Below are 23924 nucleotides of genomic sequence, written 5' to 3' on the forward strand. Positions count from 1 at the left end.
GTGAGGCTCCACAATTAGGGATTGAAACATTGATCATTTCCATTCCCAAGAGCAGCAAAACCAGCTGGATGAATTTAAAGCGAAAGCTTCCTTGGAAAGGTTGGAAGCCAATAGACATTCCTCTGCAATCTATTAAATTCAGACTCTGCAGCATCATCCTGCTGCACTGAATAAAAGTGACTGAAACCCGGGCAGGGCAGAGTGGTTTTGACAAGCCTATGCTTATGTCCAGAATAATCCAAGTGAATAAGCATTTAGGCAGTGATGCAGAGAGGAGTTAGTGTAAAAAACTCTCAGTGTTCTCTTCTCAGGAGTGCTATTTTTAACTTACAGATCCCTATTCCTTTCTTACATGAAATCTTGAAGCTGGCAGCATCCCTTTCAGACTTGGAAATGAAAGGAGACAGTCTGAAAGACCAGGAAAGCTGGCATTTTTAGGCCTCTTGGCATATCTTGGTGGGCAAATTCTTCCTCCTTGGATGAGCCCAAATCGACTTTGTGTTGGGCTTTTCCCTGCAGTGGATTTAATCACAGGATCATTAGGGATGGAAGGGACCTTTGGAGATCATTTAGTCCAACTCCCCTGTTGAGAGATAAGGCCCCAGCATTCACACCCCTTGTGCCGGTAGAACTTGGATCCTGCTTTATTGTGTTTGCCAGTTCTTCAGGGTGTTGAACAGAGGTGGAAGGGAATGTAGAGAGATGATTCTCATTTTGTGACTACTGTAGTCCTGGATTCACAGGAGATTGTTTGGAAATCAGATTTCCAATTTCCTTTTCAAAGTGTGGTGGCCTTTCTTGGTTGGGTTTGGTTGGTTGGTTTTGCTAAGGTACAGCTATGGAAACCATTGCAAAAGGAGAGTCAGCCTGAATCCCTGCTTTTCATCCTTGTCACTGGCAATAGTTTCTCTGAATTTAGTGGTGCAAAATCATCCCTGTACTGTACTTAGTGCACTCAAGCTTGAATCAAATCCTAACACTTCTTACAAGTGCAACAAACACATTTAACAGACAGGAAAAAGAAATGAAATGTTTCCCTGTGACAGGAAATCAATCTAATCCATTTGTTGTTTGGTTTTTTCCAGGCTTATATTTGGCACTCTTTACCCTGCATATTATTCTTACAAAGCCGTGAAATCAAAGGACATCAAAGAATATGTGAGTAATGAGGTTTGGGGCTGTGCTGTAGGGTTTGGTTTGTTCCTCACCACATTGTGAAGGTGTTGCCTGTGTTGTGGGAAAGCTGGGAACCAGTGCAAGGGGAAGACTGGCCTGAAGATGGACTGGCTGAGTGCTGGGCACAAGTTTCAGGGGTTTGTGCTCCTGGCTCCGCTGCTGATGTGCTCTTTGACAAATGTATGCTGTTTCTCTGGTGCTGTGAGCTAAATATGGTCAACCAAAAAGTTGTTTGGCACCCAGAGCTTTGCCTGTTTTCCTTTGTTTCTGAAGAGCAGCATAAATCAAAGCCTTTTCAAAAAGCCTTGAAGCTTTAGCTGCTCATTCAAAGCAAGGATGAGAGGAGGAAACTTGAAGCACCTATGACTGAATCCTCGGATGGAAACAGCCATCCATGCGGGGTGACCTATTTACAGGCAGATCTGGGCGCTGGTTGTGCTGCCTCATCCTTTGACTGAAAGATCTTCCCTGGGCCCAGTTTCTAAAGGCATATGGGGCCACCAGGGCAAGTGCAATGTGGGAGAATCAAACCCACTTGGATGCTGTAGGATTTGTGGTGCCCTTCACAATGTGACTTCTGTTACACTGAACCTGGCTCAGCCTCTAGATCTTGACTTTTCAGTCATCTCAAGATCCCAAGGATAGCAAGCCCATTTTCTCCTTTGGCTAACAGCATACATGGGGGGTGTCCCATTAAATCCTTGTGCCAGCTCAAACAGGGACTCAGTGTGCCTGCGGAGATTTTTCCTCTCTATCAGTACCCTCCTTCAGTTAATGGTTTGGATATTCTGAGAATCATTAAGTGTTGCAGAACACGTCAGATACTTAAGGCAAAATGTCCCTGCAGGCGTTTGCTGCTCTAGGTTTGTACATCCTTTGCTTGGAAACACTGGAGACGTGCTGGCATCCCCAAGCAGTGTCTGCCACTGATACTTAATGTTTCCATAGCCCCTTTCTGGAAAGTATTTTGTTGAAGGGTCCAATTCCTGTTGGAAATTCAATTGCAAATGAGGAACTCGCATCAGATACATGGGGTCATGACCCAAGTGTGAGACCTGCTCTGCTCGTACAGCTGTTTCTCAGTTGTGGCAGCACATCTGGTAGGGTCTGATTAAATAACCCAAAGCAGTAGTAGTTTACACTGACCCTGTACAAACCTTCATCTGTTACTCAAGATTATATCACTGTAGTTTATTTTTATTCTGCTTGGTAATAGCCATTTTGATAAATGGCGTTTGAGGCTGATCCAAGCCCTTCTGCACCAGGTCTTGGTTTGTGTTGAAAAGTTTGGCTGGCAGGAATGTCCAACTGAGGCTTTGAGGTTAGGTAAAAAACACTGGCAGAAGCTGCCCTGGGAAGACAATGTTCTCAGGCAGTGCCATTCTACTGCTGTCACACCAAATATCCATATAAATAAATCCCAGGAGAGCAGTTCTGTAGCTCTGTATAGTGACAAATCCTTGGTGAATAACTGCAGTACCTGCAGGTTGGAAAGGACCTTAAGATCATCCAGTTCCAACCCCCTGCCATGGGCAGGGACACCTCACACTAGACCATGTCACCCAAGGCTCTGTCCAACCTGGCCTTGAACACTGCCAGGGATGGGGCATTTACCACTTCTCTGGGCAGCCTGTTCCAGTGCCTCAGCACCCTCACTGTAAAGAGCTTCTTCTTTGTATCCATCCTGAACTTCCCCTGTTTCAGTTTGAACTCATCACCCCTTGTCCTGTCACTACAGTGCCTGATGAAGGGTCCATCTCCAGCATCCTTGTAGCCCCCTTCAGACACTGGAAGCTGCTCTGAGGTCTCCACAGAGCTTCTCTTCTCCAGCTGGACAGCCCCAACTTTCCCAGCCTGTCTTCTGTCGCCACTGCACTGGGGAGAAGATGGAGGAAGCCATTTCAGAGCTGCTGGGATACAGATTTACTGCCACCTTCTTTCCCCAGAGCAGCACATGGTGTAGGCATCCCTCTTGTGCTGCTGCCTTTCCCTTATTCTATTGCAATTATCCCAGCCTTAGGTAACACTTAGGTCCAATTCTCTAATTCATGGATTTTCATGGGGTTTATTTCCTTAAGCTTTATAACATTCCAGCAAAGCTGTTTAAGGATCTTCATTTTCAAACACAGCTGATTAGACATTAACTTCCCATCTCTTTTTTTTTGGAGAGACAGCTTCTTAAAGCAGTTTGAACTCTTAAGTTTTACAATCTTACAATGGAGGAAAAAACATTGAGGGGAATAAAAGTTTTCTCTCTCTTCTCCAGTACTTGGGTATTATTCCTTACATCATCTCTGTGGTGACGGTGCCACAGAAGAGAAGCACCACCACATCACTCGATAAACATCACTGGAAGTGCTGATGGCATATCAGAAATACATTGTTTCTTTCCAGTCCATATATCAGAATAGTTTAGCTGTGCTTTTAAATGTCTTTTAGTGGCAGAAATCCCCAGATCTCTGACTTACTCGAGGTACTACAGTTGCCCTGACTAAGCCGCAGCCCCCAAAGACTCTTTCTGTGTCTGCTGCTGCCCCCACAAAGGAGTCCATCCACAAACCACCCCTCAAGCAGTCCACCCCACAGTGGAGTTACCGTAGTTGAATGCTGACAGCACAACACATGCTTCTACTACCAGTGTGAGGTAAAATGCTCTCACCTAAGCCCCAGGTAAGGGATTTAAGCTGATGGACTCGCCCTTGTCACTGCAGTGTACTCAGGGTGTGGATGTGAGGAGGCACCACCAAGTGATGCACACTAATTCAATAAACTGTGGTGAGTTGATTGTGCTCCTGAGCCCTGGATCATGGGATGGGCAGTTACCTTTTTATATCTCCATGGCTGGTTTCCTCTGCCTGTAGATATTATGCAAGTAAATACAGTTTGTCTTAATTGCAGTTGGGCGAACACCCTAATATTCACCTTCGTCAAGATGAGCCAAGTGAGGTTGTTAATGCTCCGTGACAGGGCTGTGGTCCTCTATAAGGACAGAGTCAGGCTGCTCCTCTTTTCATGAGACCAGTCCTAAAGGCCACAATCTTCCTTCCCAAGGGTTTGTGTTGAAATCTGGTGGGTTATGTGCTGAGGTGCGGGGAGCTTGAGCATCTTCAAATCCATAGCAATTGTTAAATACACAAGGGGGAGGTGGGAAGAACCAGAACATTATTTTTCTGTGGGAGTTATTCTGTGCACTCGTGCCTGTAAGAGATAGTTCAAGGCCCTTGTGGGAAAAATGAGCTGACACTGGTTTTGTTTATCAGGTCAAATGGATGATGTACTGGATCATATTCGCGCTCTTCACGACAGCAGAGACGTTCACGGACATCTTTCTATGCTGGTGAGCACCACATGGGAGAGGGTCTTTGGAATGAAGTGGAAAGAGAATGGAAATGTTTACAAGGGGGGTAGAAGGGACACGAAGATGCACTGCCTCCTGAACACGGGGTTAGCAGCTTCAGGTGCATAGAGGTGTTTTGTCTGGAGGGGCTGTGCTGTCATAGGAAAAAGCAAGAAAGAGGATGGAACTGCTCAGTTCCTTAACTTTGGATGCTCAAGTTTGGGAATGTTTGTTGCTTGGCTGCTGTTTTTAGTAAGGCCTTTCTAGTGTTAACCAGTGAGACAACCAGACTTCAGGATGAAAATCTAACTGTAGTGCATGGCCCTCACCTAAAGCCTGTTCCTGCATAGCAATGCATGCCTCTAGTGAGCCCTTCAGACAAAGGGAATCGGGGATACTTGGCAACATATCAGATCTATTTAAAAGGATATAAAAGACATTATTGTGTCTCTGTCTACTTTTCATGCAAATCTACTTCCACTGTGTTCATCTGGAGCTTTGTTTTTTGGAGCATGTATTATGTGGGTCTCTCGGGAGGAACGACAGAGGGCTCGTCCAGCCTGTGAAATCAAGTATGCTGTAATGATCCTCAGTGAGGTGCCAGACCAACCTGGCACATCCGTGCTCAGAGTAGAGCATCACTAAGGTCCATTGGGTCAGACCTGGGTGCTGTATGGCTCAGCTGGCTCAGTGATGGTGCTGTGCACAGTCTGGGTCCAGCTGCACGCTCATCACAGGGTCTCTGTGTTGCTCTTGCTTGCCTGCAAAGGGTAGCATTGATTCATCACGTGAGGATGCTGCTATCTGGCCAGCTTTGAGCTCTAGGCTTGGTCCTCCAAAAGAGAGTCTTCATAATCTAATCCCAAGAAGTCCTTGGCTTGATGTTACAGCTAAAGCATGTCCTGTTACCAGTTAGTGTCCTTCATATTTTGCAGTGCTACCTGAAAGCCACAGTGTGGATCTGCACCTTTATGTTGCATGTTGCTTGGACAACAAAGGTTCTTGTGTTTCAGTTTCAGGCAGATAAGTGTTATCTTAAAAGCAGAAAGGCAGAGAGATGAAAGGTACGTAAATACATCAATGAAACATTGGTTTGCTCTTTGCTCCCTCATAATGACTGGGGATGCTATGAAAGCAGCATCTGTGCTCTTTGCATAGAGAAAGCTCCTCTTATCACACAGCAGTCTCTTTCAGACCATTGAATAATAGCCCTTATACCCAAGTAGAGCTTTACCCACATGCTAGTTGAGATGTGTGCAAAGGTGAGTGAATGTGTGTTGGTTTTTGGACTTTTTAGTAAGCAAAAGCTTCCCTAACCAGACTGGCCAGTCCCTTCCTGTGCTGGCCATCTCCAAGGGCAGTGGTTAAATCGGGAGTGGACACTAATAGCTCTTTTTCTCCTAGGTTTCCATTCTACTATGAACTCAAAATAGCTTTTGTAGCTTGGCTGCTGTCTCCATACACAAAAGGCTCCAGCCTCCTGTACAGGAAATTTGTTCATCCAACACTGTCTTCAAAAGAAAAGGTAATCACAGGTGCCTGGATGGAGCAGACCTACACTGTGTTTACTCCAGTCTTCCTATCACTCATTTTCATCGAAGGACTGGGAGTTGCTGATTCTCTTCCTCTATCATTTGATCATCTCCCTTTGGTTGGTGGTTTTGTTCTTTGTTGAGTTTTTCACTACTGGCATCTGTGCAACACACTCACACGTATTAACTCATCTTTGTGCACTTGAGATGTTGGGAGGGAGGGGGGATAAAAATACCTCCTGAGCTGCTTTGCACGTACTGGCTGAATATAGCTGAGTGCTCTGTTGTGGCTGGGTGTAGCAAACAGAGGAACAGGCTCTGGCAGCCAGGGCTCCTTGACTTTGTTCCCAGCTCTGCCTAAAATGTTGTGCAGCAATAAAACAAATAGCCCAGCCTGTCTAAATGGGCTTAGCAAGCACTGTTGAAGTAAGGCATGCAGCAAGTTCAGGTCCTGGGCTGAGAAATGTCTTGCTCAGATTGACGTTGGGGGGAGGTAATACATCTTGGATCATTCGCCTGCCTAAGAGATGCCTGTGGCTGTGAATGGGACATTGTCAGGCAGATCCATTTGGCTCTTGGGAATACATGGGCCAAGAAGAGCTGTCAGTCACGTACCAACATGCAGACTACTAAGTGAATAACTGTTTCCTGCAGTGGCAAGTATGGAAATGAAAGATCTGTTTAGCCACAGGCAGTGCATGAACAGTTGTATCTCGGTCCTGTCCAAGGAGGACGGTGGGGATCAATCCCCCATCCCTCTGCATCCTGGGAACTTCTGCTTTTCACAAGTAGTGCTTGTGCATTTTGGGTTGACACCTTTGATCCACTAGGAACAGGGAGGGAATCACTCAACAGCCAGCAACTTCTCATGGCTTCCAGCCCCCACTAACCCAGCACATCCAGCACCTGAGTACTAGAAGTCATTGTCATCCATTATCATCCAGACCCCTGTGTCTTGAGGGAGGGAGAATAAGGGCAGGAACTTTCATAACCATTTCACTGTGTATTGAGCAGCATCAAAGTCCAGAAGCTTTGGACCTACCAAGTCCATGGGCATGTTGAAGCTGGCCACTGCAGTGATGTGAGAGTTATCTCAGATACTTCTGAGACCACCAGTCCTGGCTGCAGGGCAGTTGAGCTTCAGCTGCCCAGGGTCATAATACAGTTCTTCTTAACTATGGGGCAATGCAAGTTGTCTTTAGAGCCCATAGATTGCAAATGGCTTCTGGTCCATCCTGCCCACGTCGATGTATCTGTCTTGTTTCCAGCACCTACTGGATATGGTTGCACTGGGTTTTGGGTCCCCATCTTCCATTTGCAGAATAACGAGTTTCCAAAGCCTGCAATGGGAGTTACTGCTCCCCTGCAAACCTTTCCTCTTTGCAGATATTGGCTGTGAACTTGTCTGCAGCCAAGGTGAAGGAAATGGATGGTATCTACCTCCATAAAAGATGCCATGGCCCTGCCAGGAGTTCGAGGCTTGGAACACTTTGAACTTGTCCTTCTTTTGCTTTACTGTTTGTTTGGTTTGTTGTTTGCTGTGACAGGAGATCGATGACTGCCTTGTCCAGGCCAAAGACCGGAGCTACGATGCCCTTGTCCACTTTGGGAAGCGGGGGCTGAACGTTGCAGCCACTGCAGCCGTGATGGCAGCTTCGAAGGTAAAGGTGCGGGTCAGGATGGTCCCACATCAGCATCTCATCTGCATCCATCACCACCAGCAGCCACAGTGGGGAGGGGGAGAGACGGGGAGGGGAGAGATTCTCTCACTGGTTTTGATTGTGCCTCCCAATCTCCCATTCACCAGCTACACACCAGCCTCTTGGGATGAAGACAGTAAGTGTGGTGCTGGTCAAGCTGCAGGAGTTGGAAATGCAGGATTAAGATCAGGGTCTGCCTCAGGCCTCTGCTGAATTTTGTATGTTCTATTGCATTAGCAAGTCTGTTCATCACATCCTGTGCTCTTCGTTTTCACTGGCAAAATAGGAGCATGCTTCCATAGAAGATGGAAGCTGTGTTCACCGTTAGGTGAACAGGGAAGTATACTTCTTTTGGTGAGCACCTTCTGTGGTGAAGGGAAAGCCCTTCTGCACCCCAGTTCTTCAGTTATGATGATGAATTGTTGAGAAGTCTGGATAATTTGGGTGCTGACAGAGAGCAGACGTGGTCTGTGAAGGCTGAAAGTTCATCTGCAAGGCTTCCACGTAACGTACCTGGTGTATAATTCTCTGGAGACGTGTTTATGTAAGAGTGAATGGGAAGTGGCGTTAGTTGCTTTCAGAGAAGGTTATTGGATGAGTGGTCTCATTTGAGGAGGTGTATCCTGTACTTAGCTCCTGGCTTAGGGCCAGTACCAGAAAATAGCTGTTATCTCTGTTTCCTTGCTTGCCTAAAAGCTGCAAGGACTTGATAACTGCATTTTGTGGTCCCGCTGTCTGGCCGTGGATTATCGTGGCTTAGGGTAAATGTGCACAGTGACTGTGCCCTTGTGTTTTGGGGGCAAGACTTGTATGAAGATACAGCTTTTGTGCAGTCAGATACAACACCTCTTGCAAAAGGATAGTAGGAACTTGTGGGCAAGGTGGGCACTGGTGTTAGGAAAAATGTGTGAAAGGGAGTTGAAGGAAGTTATTTTCCTCTCTCAAATGCTTTTCATATGACCCCAAGCACATATTGGCCTTACCTTCTGTAAAAAACATATGATGATACATCCTTAGGAGGCCAAATAGCATGAAGTCTATAAAGCATGTTGAATGCAAGGTACTACAGAAGAGAGGAGCCCCTGGGGTGTGCCAGGCACATGCAGGACCACAAGGATATGCAAAAGCTGTATCTTTTTCCAAAGAAAAACCCCAAATTGCCTCCTTTTTCCCTGCCAAGCATTGTGCAGACTGTGGCTGTTAGGCCTGGCTCAGTTCTTCTCCTGACCTGTGGCTCCTCAATGGTTAAGGCTCTGCTAACCCAGGGACTGGGAGCTAATCCAAACCTGGACTGAAACCTGGGATAAACTTGGAGCTACGGCCAAGCTATGTATTATATGCCCAACAAAGCAACATGTGTGTGATGCTTCTGTGACACTTAACACTTGTGCTGCTGCTGTGTAAGCCCAAAGAAGTCCCTCATGGACATAAATAGGCCCTGGGAATGCCAGTTTTGCAACATTGCCTTTGCTCTGAGCCCTTTCCTACAAGGTGCTGCAGACTCTTTGTGCTAGAGTGAATCCTGAAGGAACTCTGGCTCCTGTTTGGGTAACTCCTGAATTGGAGATGCTCAGACCCACAGTGCTCAACCTGCTCATCTCAGACTGATTTCAACCTGAATGAAGAGGCAGCACCACGGTTTTTCTTCCCACTGTTTTGCTTTTCTGGTGTTTTTCTTAACCTCACTGCCTTGAAATGGGACTCCAGTGGCAATGGGAAGCTGGGTAGGAGGGAGAAGAGTCTCCAGGGTACAAGGAAGCCATTGTTTAGTATGAATTAAGCTCCCCATTCAGTGGTGGAAGAAAGCAGCTCTGACTTGTGTGGTATTGTATGGCACATCTGCCAGCCTAAACTGGGAGATACTGCACCCTGTAAATGGACCAGAAGAGTCTTCCCTGCACACTGCTTTGGGGAGGAGAAAATGAGCTGTTAATAAGATTGAGAGGTTGTTATTGGATGGATGGATTGATTTTTGCAACAAAGCAAGGACTTGACATTTGGATTACCCTTCTGGCTTCCTTCACTGCTTTGGTGCGTGGCCTCCAGCAAGTTGTTTGCTTCTGTGTGCCCCAGGGTGCAGATCCAAGAGACAGGGTGAGCTGATCTGACAGCCCTCTTCCTCCAAAATGGGGCAATGCTCCTGCTCCCAGTGGGTTACTGTGCACCTGCTCTTTGGACCTCCTCAGGTTCTCTCTAATCTATCAAAAGGCTAATCCAGAAACAGAAAGAAAGAGAATACTGCTTTTTGAGCCCAAAAATGTATCTCAGGTGTCTGAGCCAGCACAAGGGAAGGGATGGAACTGCGTTGGGAAGAGTATGGCCCGAGGAAAGGAAAGCAAGATCACCCCTTCCAGGTGCTGGGCAGCAGATAGCTTGGCTCTGCTGCTCATGGAACCACATCCTTAATGCATCTACACTCTTCATGGTGTAACAGTCAGGAGTGGTTAATGCAGCTTCTGGCCCTTGCCCTTCTCAGACTGAATCTGTTGGGTTTTGGGCAGGCAGAGCTGAATGGCTGTGATTCTGGCTAATCTGTGATAAGTGTTGAGTGTAGACAGGAAAGTGAGCCCTGAACAGGTTCACTGGATTCAGCCTTTAATGGATCATGTTGGAACTGGAACCTATAGAGATGAGCATCTCTTCAGAAGCACTGAGCTCCTGCAGCTCCCATGGAAAATGTGGCTTTTACCAGCAAGTGAATGTGAAGATCTGCCTGCACTTGCTTCACTTGGATTTCCTGCTTCACTTGGGTTAATGGGCAAGGAAAAGAATGCTTTTGTACCAAGAAAGGGACCCTCAGACTTTGCAAATCAGCATCTTCTAGTGGCAAATACACAGTGAGCTGCTGGGCTGGAAGTGTACTCTGTCCAAACCTGCTTTCAGTAAATTAGCTTAAATCTAAAGGCTCCTGTACTTGGAGACATGTTTCCCACTGTTCATAGCCCTGTCGTCTCCTTCCCCTGAGCTGTGGTAGCTCATCATCCTGATCCATCATGACCTTTCGTCTTTTGCGGTAAGATCTCAGGGCAAGGCCCATGTCTTCATTCTTTTTATCTTTTGTTTTAGCCATTCTTTTTACCCATCACCTTTTTATCCGTGCAGCACAATGCAGCTGGCTTTCTGATTCCATCTGTGCGTGACAGGCTACTACTTACACATTTACTACAGGCTAAGATGCTGCAAGCTGTGCACAGCCACAAGTTCCTAACCTCTGATCCTTTGGCCCTTTCACCTCTCTCTCTTAAATAGCCCTCAGTTTCAGTTAGCCAACTGCAGGCTTGTCTCCCTTCCCCTCCCTCCTGCTCCCTTCCCCTGCTCCGTTTTGTTTTGAAGCCACGGTTGTGCTAATGCTGGCACAAACCTGTGCCAGTTCATTTCACAGGCTGAGGAGCTGTCAGTGTCCCAAGTACCCTGGCCCTGCCCAGCTTGGCTCACTTGGGTGTTTTCTCTCTCCAGAGAGTCTATTTTTGATGCTCTCTAAGCAGACAGAGCATGGGATATCTGCTCTTAATACACCCTGCAAGGTGCTCAGCACAGATCTTTCCCCTGTCCCTAGCAGCCTGTGTCCCCATCAAGGAGCATAATCTGATTTGGGGCTCTCTAATCCTGTCCTCATTGCTTGGTCATTCTGTCACACGCTATGACTTCAAGTGGCTCAGTCCTAAGTGGCAGGATTAGATGACCAGGCAGTAAATCCTGCTGCTGTCTGTGTGTTTTCAATTAGTTCCAACTAATTCAGCCATTCATGCTGCCCAAGGGCCGCCATTCCTCCTCCCAAAGGTCCCCGGGCACTGACTGCACCTTCTTTCCAGCTCGCCTCAAGGGAGGAGAAGCAGAAAAGGAGCCTGCTTTTGGGTCACAGCAGAAAGGGAGCAGCAGCAGCAGGTTGTTACAGCCCCAGGAGTGGTGCAGGTGCCAGGCAGTGGAGCCATCAGATGGAAGTGTGGGCATAAATGGGTTTTTCACTGGCACCAGTCAGGTTTCTAACGTGAGGAGCTGGGACACATAGTGGCTGCAGTGAGGAGAGGTACCGATGGCTTGGAGGCAGCACCAGCCTCATCCATATGTACCCCCTTGCTGTCACCACACTCCCAGCACTTTCTCATGCTCTGCCTGTCACCCTGAGCCTCCTGCCATCTGCTGCCTTGCCCTGTCCCCAGTGCCCTGCTCTTCTGTTCCCTGCTTGCCTTCCCTGCCCTGCCATTGCCTCCTCTGTCTCTACAACCCACCCATCACCAGTTTTACACTCTCTATCAGCTCTCTGACCCTCTCCTTCAAGCTCCAGCGTTTCCCAGATCCTCTTTGCATGTAGCCTTATTCCTCACCCTGAACAACCCAAATCTGGCAAACAGGCCAATGTCTTTCCCTGCCTCCAAGACAAATCCTGCTGCCAACCACTTCGAAGGAGAGCAGCAGAAAACATCCCACAGCCAACAGATCATCATAACCCAGAGCTTTGTGATAAGGTACCTCCCTGTGCCCTTCTTCTGCCCTCCTGTGTGTGGGGCAGGGACAGTTTGCACAGCAGCTGGTGCTGTGCCCCTGTACAGCCTGTCTTTAAGAAGGGGACAGGGGCATGGTGTGCTGCTGGCAGCGGGCACGGTGCCCTGGCAGGGGATGATAGATGAGGAGGGAGCAGGCACGCATGACTGGTGACGATGAAAAGCCTGTTTGTGCCTAATAAGTCTGAGAAACAGTCCAGGAGTCTTTCATGCGTGGGCAAATATGGCTTGTGGTGCTGCCAGAGCTAGCAGTCACTCTGGGTATGGGTTAAAAGGAGCAGGCATGCAGATGAGGGCGGGAGGGCTTCAGTAGCTAACTTAGGAGTGCAGCATCAGCAGTTCCCAAACCGCCTCAGCTCACAGCCCTGTCTGCTCTGTCACTTCCATTTCCACCTTTGGGCTCGCCATTCCCTGGGGACCCTGCTGCTTTAGGGTCCTTTAGCCCAAGAAATATACTGGGAAGGTTCCCAGTGTGTTTGCTGGTTTTTAAGCTACAGCACTGGAAGGGAAATGCTGGTAATGATTTAGGTTTGATCTTCTGTAGTCACACAGCATCTTTTCATTCATTTCTAGTATCTGGCTGGTATAGCCAGTGTAACTGCCTGAAAGTCCATATTTAAATCCCTGATTTTCCATGAGAAATGAGACTTCTTTACCGTGGAAATTTGGAGGAAAAACTTGTGTGGGGCAGAGGTGCTGCCTTTTGTGACATGGCAGCGGAGAACTGCACTTTCACTTGAACTGGGAAAGAAGGAAGAAGGGGGCAAGGAGTATCCTTTCCTTTAAGATGCTGTTTAAAGCCTCTTTGTAATGATTAGATCCCATTGCTCAAAGGCAGAGTGTTTCTTCAAACATCTGAGGACAGTTCTGACCAATCTGCGTAGTACCATATCTGTAATGACCATGTCGTGTGCCTGCCCCTGTAACATGGCTAAGAGCTGCAGAAGTTAGGAGTGATTTAGAGTACACAGTTTGAGAAACCTTTGGGAACCCATTAGTGTTATCTCAGAAGGAGACATTAGTGTTACCTCACAAGGGCTGATCATGCTGCTTTTGCAAGTAGCTCCCTTTAAAGCATCTCCATTTGGGATCCAAAATCAAAGATCTCATGGCTGAGCTATGTTACGCCAATGAAGAGGAACAACAAACGGCTTTCTTGAAACATATGGTAGCGTGGCACTGATCATAGTGTTCTGTGACCTGTTCCTGTCATGGTGTGATGGATCTTCCATTCTTAAGCCTTTGAGCATGTGTTTGTCCCAAAGCACTAAAACCCCAGTGCTGGTTTAGCTGCAGGCCAGGTAGCTGTTTCCAGTTTATATCTCTTGTTGGCTCTTGTTGGTGTCTCCAAGAACCCGACAATAGCCAGCGAATGCACAGGACAGCAGGACCAAACAATAAACTTATACAGAGAGACCAGCCCGGGCGAGACAATAACAAACAGTTCCCAGGAGAGGAAATGAACTGCACAAACAAGAAGGGTGGATGAAATGAAGTTTCCACCATCAACATCAACGTCAGCTGGTTTCCCTTTGAGTCTGTAATGCTGTCTGACATCTCTGAAGTGCGTGGTGAGGAGGCAGGCACGCAGGGCCTGGCCATCAGGATATTGCTTGAGGATATCTGTGTTCATACAGTGGCAGAAGCAGTTTTCTCCTTCACTCAGGCCTGTGCTCAAGAGCATAAAGCCGATGGGTTTGCTCTTAGCAAATGATAACCTTTGTGTGTGCAAACTGACTCATTGCGGGGTGCAATTCCTCAGCGTTACCCTGCTTCTCATAAGACCTGTCAGTCACCAGGACTGAGCAACTGAAGACTGATTTTATGGAGCCAGGCTGAGAAGGTTGGGGCTGTTCAGCCTGGAGAAGAGAAGCTGCTGGAGACCTCAGAGCAGCTTCAGTGTCTGAAGGGGGAGACAAGGATGCTGGGGAGGGACTCTTCGTTAGGGACTGTAGTGACAGGACAAGGGGGAATGGGTTCAAACTGAAACAGGGGAAGTTCAGGTTAGATATCAAGAAGAAGTTCTTTACTGTGAGGGTGCTGAGGCACTGGAATAGGCTGCCCAGAGAAGTGGTGAATGCTCCATCCCTGGCAGTGTTCAAGGCCAGGTTGGACAGAGCCTTGGGTGACATGGTCTAGTGTGAGGTGTCCCTGCCCATGGCAGGGGGTTGGAACTGGATGATTTTAAGGTCCTTTCCAACCCAAACCAGTCTATGATTCTATGACTGCCACATGTCCCTCACCCAGTCCTGTGCCTAAATTACTTATAAATGCACTCTGTTGTTAGTGATCCTAAGCCTGGATTACAGAGGTGGCCAGTCCCCAGTGGGAAGCATCCATCAGGTGCAAGGAGCGCAGTGGCAGCCTGTGGTGTTTGTAATTTGCTTTATTCTCTAAACATACTTGCTGGTAACACCCTGTCAGCTGGGGTTGTGGAGTGGTTTCTCCATCTCTCTGGGAAAGCTGAGGAAGGGAGAACCTACGTTCAAAGGTGTAGTCCACAGGTGGGTGTCCCTGCTTCTTATGTGTATGTGAGTCCCCTGCACACGGTGCCCGGTGTCATGCTCATGTCTCACCTAGATTACTTATGCTTCAAATAGACCTTGTTCTCAAAGCTTTTATGTGTTTTGCCACAATGGCTTTCTTTTTTCCCTTGCTAGGTCTCTCAGCTACTTCATTTACACTTGTATTGGGACCAGAAACAAGGGCAGGTAATCTGCTGAGTGCTTCTACTAACCCCTAACTAATGTCTGCCTCCCCATTAGACTAGTTTGAACCGTTTTCAGCTGAGATTGGGCTGAGGCCAGATGCTGTCTGCTCTGCTTCCAGTAGGTAGATCCTGCGTGCTGAGCTTTAAAAGCCTGTCAGCAAAATGCCTTCGAAGTCCTCTGCTGGCAATGTGAGAGGCTCCAGCAGCCAGGCAGGGAGCTTTGTATGTGGAAAACCCATCTAACTTGAGTTGTTGCTACTGCCTTGGCCAAGCTGCTGTGTTTGCTGTTGTTTTCTTCTTGCTAATGGATAAAGGGAGCCTCTCCCACTGCTGTGATCCCATCAGGGTGGTTGGGGTTGCAGTGAGGTGCATTTCTGCAAGCATCTTCTGATAGGTGCAGTTGGGGAAGTCCTGCTGACTCCGTAGTGATAACCAGCATCCTAGGAACATGCACTGCACCTTGTAGTGAGTATGTGCAGGATGGAGGCTGTAACGTGCATGCAGACATGTAACCAAAGTTACAGCAAGAAGAGAGGTTTAGTGTTGTGCTCGAAGTGTTGTCCTTTGCCTGTCCATTAACTGCTGATCCTAAGGCACAAAAGGCCAGAAGGTGCCAACCTGTATTAACACTGATCCTATTAAAAGCTTGACTTCTGTGACTTGACATCTTTTGGTTCCTGATTTGTCACTTCACTGTGCTGTGTTATAGTCTCCACAGCTGCAAAATGGAGCTTGTAGGTATTAGAGGTGTTTTGAAGCCTCGGTAATACTGAATCTTTCAGGTTGTCAGACTGAAGGTATGAGAAAATCTAGACACTTGTTTGCATTTAGATCGTATGTAATGGGGCTGTTATAAATTGCAGAGTTTTTAATTCTGTGCCTGATTTTATTTACCCATGTAAAGCTGCCTGTGTCTGTGGAGTATCCTTAATGAGTAATTCCATTGTATTTGAACTCAGTTTTTCCAGACTCTTATAACCATCTCCGTCTAAAACGTTCTACTTCACATGTGTATGCAGAGATTAATTACAGAGAGGCAAAGTAATTAAGACAATTCCAGCTGTTTCTGATGCAGAGCCTTCACAGGGTGCCCATCCCAGTACTGACTTCAGGCTTTGGAAAGGATCAAGATTTCTCATCCTCCCGAGCAAATAGTGGTTGCATCAGTGTTTGTGCTCTGGGCCCACAGAGGTTAATGTTCATTCCTGGAGATGATGATGTCTGTAGCATCCAGAGGAAGGCAGGATGCAGGTTATTTGGCTTTGAGTGCTCAGTATACACTTTGATAGTGTCTTGGCCTGCTCTTTCAAGCAAAACTAAGGAGAGAATGTGCCCGATGAGGGTGAGGAAGGTGTGCCTATGCTCCAGCTGCAGTTTTGATCAAAGCAGGGAGATGTACCTAAATTAGTTTCAGATTAATTACTATGCCACATGAATGGGAGCTTTAACTTCCCTTAGGTGAGCTTCTGCAGCTTAAACATCCATGATGTGATGGACGATGCCCTAATACCATTGGGAGTGTCATGCACCTAAATAAGGTTGACACAAGTGATAGCAGTTCCTGGGGATGATAATACAGTGTCCTTCTTAGTGTTTTTGTCCTGTTCAGTAACACCAAGTCCTGCCCCAGCCTAGGCTTCTTTCCTGTAAAGAGAGAACTGTCCCGTGTATGTACCCAGTGAGGCTGGTAGATCCTGGGAGAAGAAAAGGCAAAGGAAGCCTGAAGAGATCCACTTTCAGCTTGTGCTGCACCTTCACCTACGGGGTGACCTTTCCTATGGGCAGGAAGATCAGATGAATTTGGGAGCAGATGAACAGAGACATCCCTGCTCCCACTTGTTGCCACCAAAACCTCACCATCTAGCCAAATCACTGTCTACTGGATCAGAAGTGCTGTGCTTACAGGAGAAGCTGGATGAGGTAGAAGCTGAGCCTAGGCAGGTAGTCTTTGTGCCCAGGGAGAGTAAGGCTCAGACTTCCAGCACCGCTTCATGCTTGTGTCCTCTACCAGGAAATGAAATCCCCAAAATACAAGTCAAAAAGCAGCAAAACATCCCCTTGAGTCCATTCCCACTGTGCTTCCAGCCTCATGGAACCTCTTGGATCCAACTGGACCATACTGGATCCCCCATCTACCATGTCCAGCTCCACGTCCATGAGCTCCAGCTCATTCCCAATGGATTATCCTCTATTTGCCAGCACAATGTCCTGACCTGGCAGTTAATGTTGAGGGGAGAGCAGTGGCATCGTCCACAGATGTATGCTGCACACATGCCTCTGGCCTGCAGCATAGCCATAGCTTCAGGACCTGGATTTTCCCTCTGTGCAGACCCACAGTGTGCTGGAATTCCTGGGATATCTCCTATGTCCGTAGCAGTTGGAAGAGCATCTGCATGTTCACAGCCAAGATGGTAAACAACAATCCCCCAAACAGCTGCTCTTCATCTTCCACATGATTGTTTTAACCAAGCACAGCCCAAGATGTTCATGGTGCTGAATCTGTTCTGTTGTGAAATACAGTTACTAACTTGGCTTTCATTCTGTTAATGAATTATAAGTCTTATTGTGGAATAATAAACGTTCCAGCTGGATAAAGTCCTTATTGGTAAAACACTAGTGCAGCAGTGCAAACCCTTGCAGAGCTGCCTCTCAGATGTTTGCGATTTCATCTCGAGCAGCTGCTTTTCTGACAGGGGAATTAAGGTTGGTGACAACATTTCCCACTTTCCTCTGAAACCATTCTGGTTGTGTTGTAGTCATCATTTCTGTCGTGTTTCTATCTGGGGGCAGTGTCCTTGCTCAGTCTATACCTTGGCTGTTCCTGCTGTTTCTGAGACTTGGACAAAGTGTTTCATGGAACGGTAGGAACAGTAACACTTTGTTCTGTCTGTGTGTTGAGCATCTTTTGGCTTTGCTGTTCTAAACTCAGCTTAAATTAAATCCAAGACCAAGAAAAGGCAATTTCAAATTCTCTTTCCTAGGGAAAGTCAGTGTTGCTCAGCACAGCTGCCACAGCTCTGTGTTTGAGCTGCCCAGGTTGGATGGAGCTTGGAGCAACCTGCTCTAGTGGAAGGTGTCCCTGCCCATGGCAGGGTTAGGAACTGGATGAGCTTTAAGGTCCCTTCCAACCCAAACCAGTCTGTGATTTTATGATTAGATATAGATATGCTACATATGATATAGATTATATATATGTGATTATATATATATGATCAGATATAGATATAGATATGCTAGATATATCTATGATATATGTAGCAGACCCACAGATGATGGGCACGTATCAGGCCCCTGTTTCAGAGCTCTCTCTGGGGCCTTTGATCATTTTATGTCACTATATCACAATTTGCAGTCCACAAATATTCATGTTGTCTTCATTTTCAATGCAAAAGGGTGTGTTAGTGTCATCTTCTCTGCCAGGTTGGTCTGACATGGGAATCTCTACTTGGGCTCGTGTCCACACACATGAATGGCTTATTGGAATGAAATGGTATTTGGGTTAGGTAGCTGAGCAGAGTGGCTGGGAGGAGGATAAAAGCTGGAGCTGGTGGTGCAGGAGGAATACAGCACTGGGGCTACAGCACATCATCAAATGTTGACCCTCTGGCTTTGCAGGTCCACTCATTCTGCAGCAGCAAAGTATTATGCAGTGGTCTGATGGCTCTCGGCTTGTTCTCTGCAGGGATTTGTGTGTTGTGGTCACACTATGGGGTAGGATGTCTTGTGGCAGGATGCACACAGGATGGCTGTGCAGGACTCCAGTGCGAGCTGCAGAAGCCATCCAGGACTGCACTGCCCTGAGCTCTGGGCAGCTGGCATCACGCAGCTAAGCAGCCATGCAGGACAGTGCCAGTGTATGTCCCAGTACCAGGTGCAGCCACAGACTGCACAGTAAATGTACCTCCAACTGGCCTAGGGGGAATAACTTGAGGTGCCTCTTGGAGTGACAACGTGTCCCGGCAGTGGCTCAGCCACTTGTGGGAAGTTAGAAATGAGGTGACAGAGGTGAGATTTTAACAAAACACGGTCTGGAGAAGAGAAGGTTCCTGAAGGGGAGACCTTAGAGCAGCTCCAGTGCCTAAAGGGGCTACAGGAAACCTGGAGAGGGGCTTTGGACAAGGGATGTAGGGACAGGACAAGGGGAATGGCTTGAACCTGCCAGAGGGGAGACTGAGATGAGCTCTTGGGCAGAAGCTCTTCCCTGTGAGGGTGCTGAGGTGCTGGCACAGGGTGCCCAGAGGAGCTGTGGCTGCCCCATCCCTGGCAGTGTTCAAGGCCAGGTTGGACACAGGGGCTTGGAGCAACCTGCTCTAGTGGAAGGTGTCCCTGCCCATGGCAGTGGTTGGGACTGGATGAGCTTTAAGGTCCCTTCCAACACAAACCAGGGTGAGATTCCATGATGTATTGCTTTGTCAAATACAAGTTTAAATGAAAGCAGTGTGTGAATTGCTATGATGTGCCTTATCTCTTTTGTTAAACAGGGCAGTATGTACTGTTGTTTGACATCTTTCTGGCTTCACCTCAGTTGAAGCATCCATTGAATTCTTCCTAATTTACACTAGTGGAAATAAGTTTAGAATTGGGCTCTATGTATTTATTTCAAGACTATCTGCTATGAAGTAGGTTTCAGACTCTCCCCTCCAACAACATGTTAAAACCTAAATGTATTTTTTATCAGTTCTGCTATTTATATTCTGGATATCACTTAATGTAGCCAACAGAGAAGGACACGTTGTATTGACTGTATTTGCTGGCACTCTTAATGGCAGTGGTATAGTGGGAAGGGTACAGAGTTCAGGAAGAGGTAGGTACCTGTAGTCAACTTTTTTATGGGATGTAGTTTTAATGAAAGGTGGCTTTTAACCAGCCCATCTTTTACAACAGCTACATTCCCTTCACTGAGGATTAGCCTGATTGGGAGCTAGTCTAAAAGTCTGAAAAGAAGGAAACATATCGTGTTAGTTTGTTTCTTCCTTAACGCACATGAAAAACCACTGGGATTTTCCTTCACATTTACCATTAACTTTTTATCACCTTCAGATTTCTCAGGGAATTCTGTGTATGATTGAGAAAGGATGGGTGACTATCAGAGGTGGTAACTTTAAAGGGAGTTACATTGATGCAGACTATTTAGTTGTGTTTCTGAAGCCAAGCACTGCTTTGACTCAGATCCTAAGGAAGAAAAGAACCTGTTAGAAAGACACCACAACATCCTGCTCCTTTAGATGTGGCCAAGGCTGCACTGAAGAGTCAGAGATGCTCGCCAACCAGAGCCGGAATGACTTTGTGCACAGAACCACCCCAAAAAGAAGAGCAAAGAGAGGGAAATGATGCTCTGAAGCTGTTTTTTGTCCTCCCTAGGCTACTGGACCAGCATTTCAATGAGCAAGGAAGAAGAAAGGCTCAAAATACACTGTTGTCTCTAACTTTTATGTCTGTTCTTTGCTTGCTTGTTTAACCAGGGACAGGGGGCCCTGTCTGAGAGACTAAGGAGCTTTAGCATGCAGGATCTCTCGACGATCCGCGGAGACAGCAGCAGCACTGTTCCTCCTTCGGTCACTGTACGAACAAGTAGCAAACAGAGCCACCCAAAACCATCCCGAAGTGCATCGGAAGGCACTGGCAGCTCAGGTAAGCACCAGTGTTACGTTCAGTGTCGTGTTGTCTGGAATGTCCCACATTCAGTTGAATGAAGTCATGGCAGTTGGCAGGAATATATAGAAACAGACACTGCATGCGGCGCATACCAGAATTCACAGGACACACACACGCTGTTGAGTCTCTTGGCACTTAAGAGAGAAAACAGTATCATCTTTTGATGGGAACTATTTCTGGCTGCTGCCGAGGACGGGGCTTGAGCATGCAAAGGAGCCAGCATCAGGCCTTGCAACTTGAGCTGAAAAGCTAGGGGTGGGATGGTGGGTTTTCAGTGAGGGGGTAATGGAAGCGCAAAAGGAGGGGATAAGAATGCACAATAGTGGGCAAGGGTCATTATTATCATCAAAGCCCCCATATGGTGGTACAGCCTCTCTCTCTCATGTCATCTCAACACAAATACGAGTTCTAATGGAGATCTGGTTTGAATTACGCCCACTTGTGCTGCTTCTAAACTGTACAGTAGCTGTTACAGCACTTGACATTTGTAGTTCCAGAACTTTATCATCAACGAAGCCTTCTGAGAAATAAAACCCATGTAAAGCACTCCTAGGAGCAGAGACCAAGATCTCTCAGCTGTTTCTGATACAAGGGGTGTCTGCATAAGCACTGTTATGGAAAACTAGTCTTTCTGAAGGGCAATGGTCTGTTTTCGAAGGGAAGAAGCCTTATGGTGGGAATAAGATCCATTCAAGCTTGGTTAAAGGCATCCTTGTGAGCCCAGAGCCAAAACACTGACTTACAGATAGCTTTGCAGACTAGATCTCCAAAACTGAGACATGGAGGGTTATCCCAAGCAGGTGGTTCTAGATGGCTTCTGGGGTTCCCAAACACCACCAAGGATCATGCAACTCCACTGCTGTGAGGAGAAGGCACAGACAGTTACAGGCGTGTTGCACTTGGTACCTTGTGGAACATATGCTGAAGAGTTTGAAACTGAGCACTTTCAGCTTGTGTGTGGTGAGGGCTGTGCAAACCTTCACTGTGTTTCAAGCCTGTGTAGATGGCCACCCATTCTAGTTTGCTTTGTATTGGAATGTGTTAGAAATGGCTTGTTTTATCCTTCCTGAAGAGTGTCCTTTGAGTCCTTTACAGGTTCTGAAGATTATAGCTCACAGGTTTTTCTCCACAGACAAATGGAAGTAACCAATGTTGGGGCACAGTGGTTTTGTTCTCAGGTTTGTGTAAGGCTTTCTGTGCACTTCGCTTGTAGTAATCAATCTGAAAGTGAAGTGTTCACACATAGAATATAAAACACTTACTAAAAAAGGAAAAATTGATAAAACCATCCCGCATATTTAGACCAAAATACCAAATAGCACAAGTAAAGCCTTATTTAGTTATCTTAATTCCATGTTGTATAGAGCAGCCCTTGTAGTTTCATTCTTAAGGCAGTGAACTTGGCTCACCTTGGTCCCAAACCCCTGTCTTAACACACAAAAGCCTTGGATTTTGATCTGGTTTCATATCAATATTGTGCAAAGATCTGTCAAAATTAACCTCTGGAAAATGGAATTGTTCATTAACCTTTCAAACTAAGTTTACACAGATTTTTGGATCCAAGTAATTAGAGATTCTGGTTTAAATTCTTCTTGTAATGAGAACAACACAAATTTGCAAATCTTCCAAGACTTCTGTCTGTCCCATCTCACTGAGGGCTTTCACTGAGGTCCCGAATCTAGGAGCCTGCTTGCAGGTCCCTTCTCCACCTACAGACAGCACAGAGAGGCACCACCAGAGGCTGATTTCCCTCACAGGTTGGTGGCATCATGCCATAAGGAAGGCCATAGCTGCAGGTTTGTTCACTTTTAATCAGATTCAGTGACTGGCCTCTCCAGTCCTTGTGCTGTTTTGTGTGAGCACAATTAGGTATGAAGTCAGAATGTCCAGAGGGGCAAATCGATCACTTATAACTTGTCACATATGCATGTATATAAGAATGTGGTCTAGCAGCTAGAGTGTATCACACCTTGAAGGCCATATTCAGGGTGAGATGACACTGGTGTAAGCACAGCAAGCCCAGACCTGGTTCCATCACTCCGCCTTCTATATTTGTTTAGTTGGAGTGTTGCACATAAGCAAGGGGCAGACAGAATTTGCTCCTGCCTACTAGTATGCTATGAGTACGTGTAATATATACCTATATGAGTATGTGCATGAGCTGTCACTACACAACAGCTGACACAGAGCTCTTTTTCCTGCCCCAAAGCCCTCAGATAACACAAATGTCCATGTCAGCTGTCCCCACTGCCTCACAGGAACATTGGGCTTCTCTTTATATTCCTGCTTTAGAGATAATGGGCCATGGCCAGTCTGTCATCAGATGGAGTCAGCAAAAATGCTCCATGCTCTGTTTGACATGAGGGTGACTCAACCAAAGACCTCACCTTCCTTGTAAAAGGTCTTTGTAACCAGCTGTTGAAAGCCTGATAGTGGAAGCTGGGATACACAAAATTACTTTAAGAACATTAACAGAGAGCTTGGCTGGGGCTGCAAGTATTTGTGCCCTTGATCAGAGTAGAAATGTGCTTCATGGAGGCTTTTAGGGAAGGTTTGAAGGAGCAGGTCCTGTGTCTGCAGAAGAGGCAGTGTGTTCATTAGGAATTAAGACTGTCAGTGAGGACATATGAATTCACACCCCGCTTTATTGCACAACACCGGTATGACCTGGAGCACACCTTGGTTCCTCAGTGTGTCTGTAAAACAGAGTCATAGAATCATAGAGTGGTTTGGGTTGGAAAGGACCTTAAGATCATCCAGTTCCAACCCCCTGCCATGGGCAGGGACACCTCACACTAGACCATGTCACCCAAGGCTCTGTCCAACCTGGCCTTGAGCACTGCCAGAGATGGAGCATTCACCACTTCTTTGGGCACCCTGTTCCAGTGCCTCAGCACCCTCACAGGGTATACATTGCACACATTGTACTTCCCAAACCCAGGTCCTGAAAGCCATTTGTGGAAGATGTTTGTGTATTTTATGGTCAATAACTTAGAAGCTTTCTTATGTGGCTTTCTTCCTTCAGTGATTATAGCGTGTAAAATACTCATGGAAAAGTCCTGATCCCAGTTTGCAGGAAGGTTTCTCTGTAGTAACTGAGCTTTATTTTGCCACTACCTCTGGGGACTGAAATGTCCCTTTCTACGTTTTCCCTTCTTTCATTCTGCCCTTTTCTTTCCCCAGTGCAGACATGTGAGAAGGGCACATGGGTGTGCTGGGATCTTGATGACTTGCTGGTCTGGGTGCCACTCTTACAGCCCTTCTTTAGCTGTGTATTCATTCAGGTGCCTCCACCTTCACCCATTTCCCTAC

General features: G+C 46.8%; 1 protein-coding gene across 1 annotated transcript in view; it reads left to right on the forward strand.

The window, feature by feature from the left end:
* Nucleotides 1-1091: 1091 nt before the first annotated feature.
* The window catches only part of LOC104411412 (receptor expression-enhancing protein 1-like), a 31128-nt gene continuing 8295 nt past the window's right edge, over nucleotides 1092-23924 (forward strand). Inside the window, exons 1-5 of the mRNA XM_010021824.1 lie at nucleotides 1092-1158; nucleotides 4437-4513; nucleotides 5918-6038; nucleotides 7593-7706; nucleotides 20420-20588. Coding sequence (XP_010020126.1) covers nucleotides 4446-4513; nucleotides 5918-6038; nucleotides 7593-7706; nucleotides 20420-20588 — 472 coding nt within the window. The 5' untranslated portion in view covers nucleotides 1092-1158; nucleotides 4437-4445. The remainder of the gene's footprint in view (nucleotides 1159-4436; nucleotides 4514-5917; nucleotides 6039-7592; nucleotides 7707-20419; nucleotides 20589-23924) is intronic.

This window comes from Nestor notabilis, unplaced genomic scaffold (genome assembly GCF_000696875.1).
Source record: "Nestor notabilis isolate BGI_N333 unplaced genomic scaffold, ASM69687v1 scaffold7879, whole genome shotgun sequence".
Lineage (NCBI taxonomy): Eukaryota > Metazoa > Chordata > Aves > Psittaciformes > Psittacidae > Nestor > Nestor notabilis.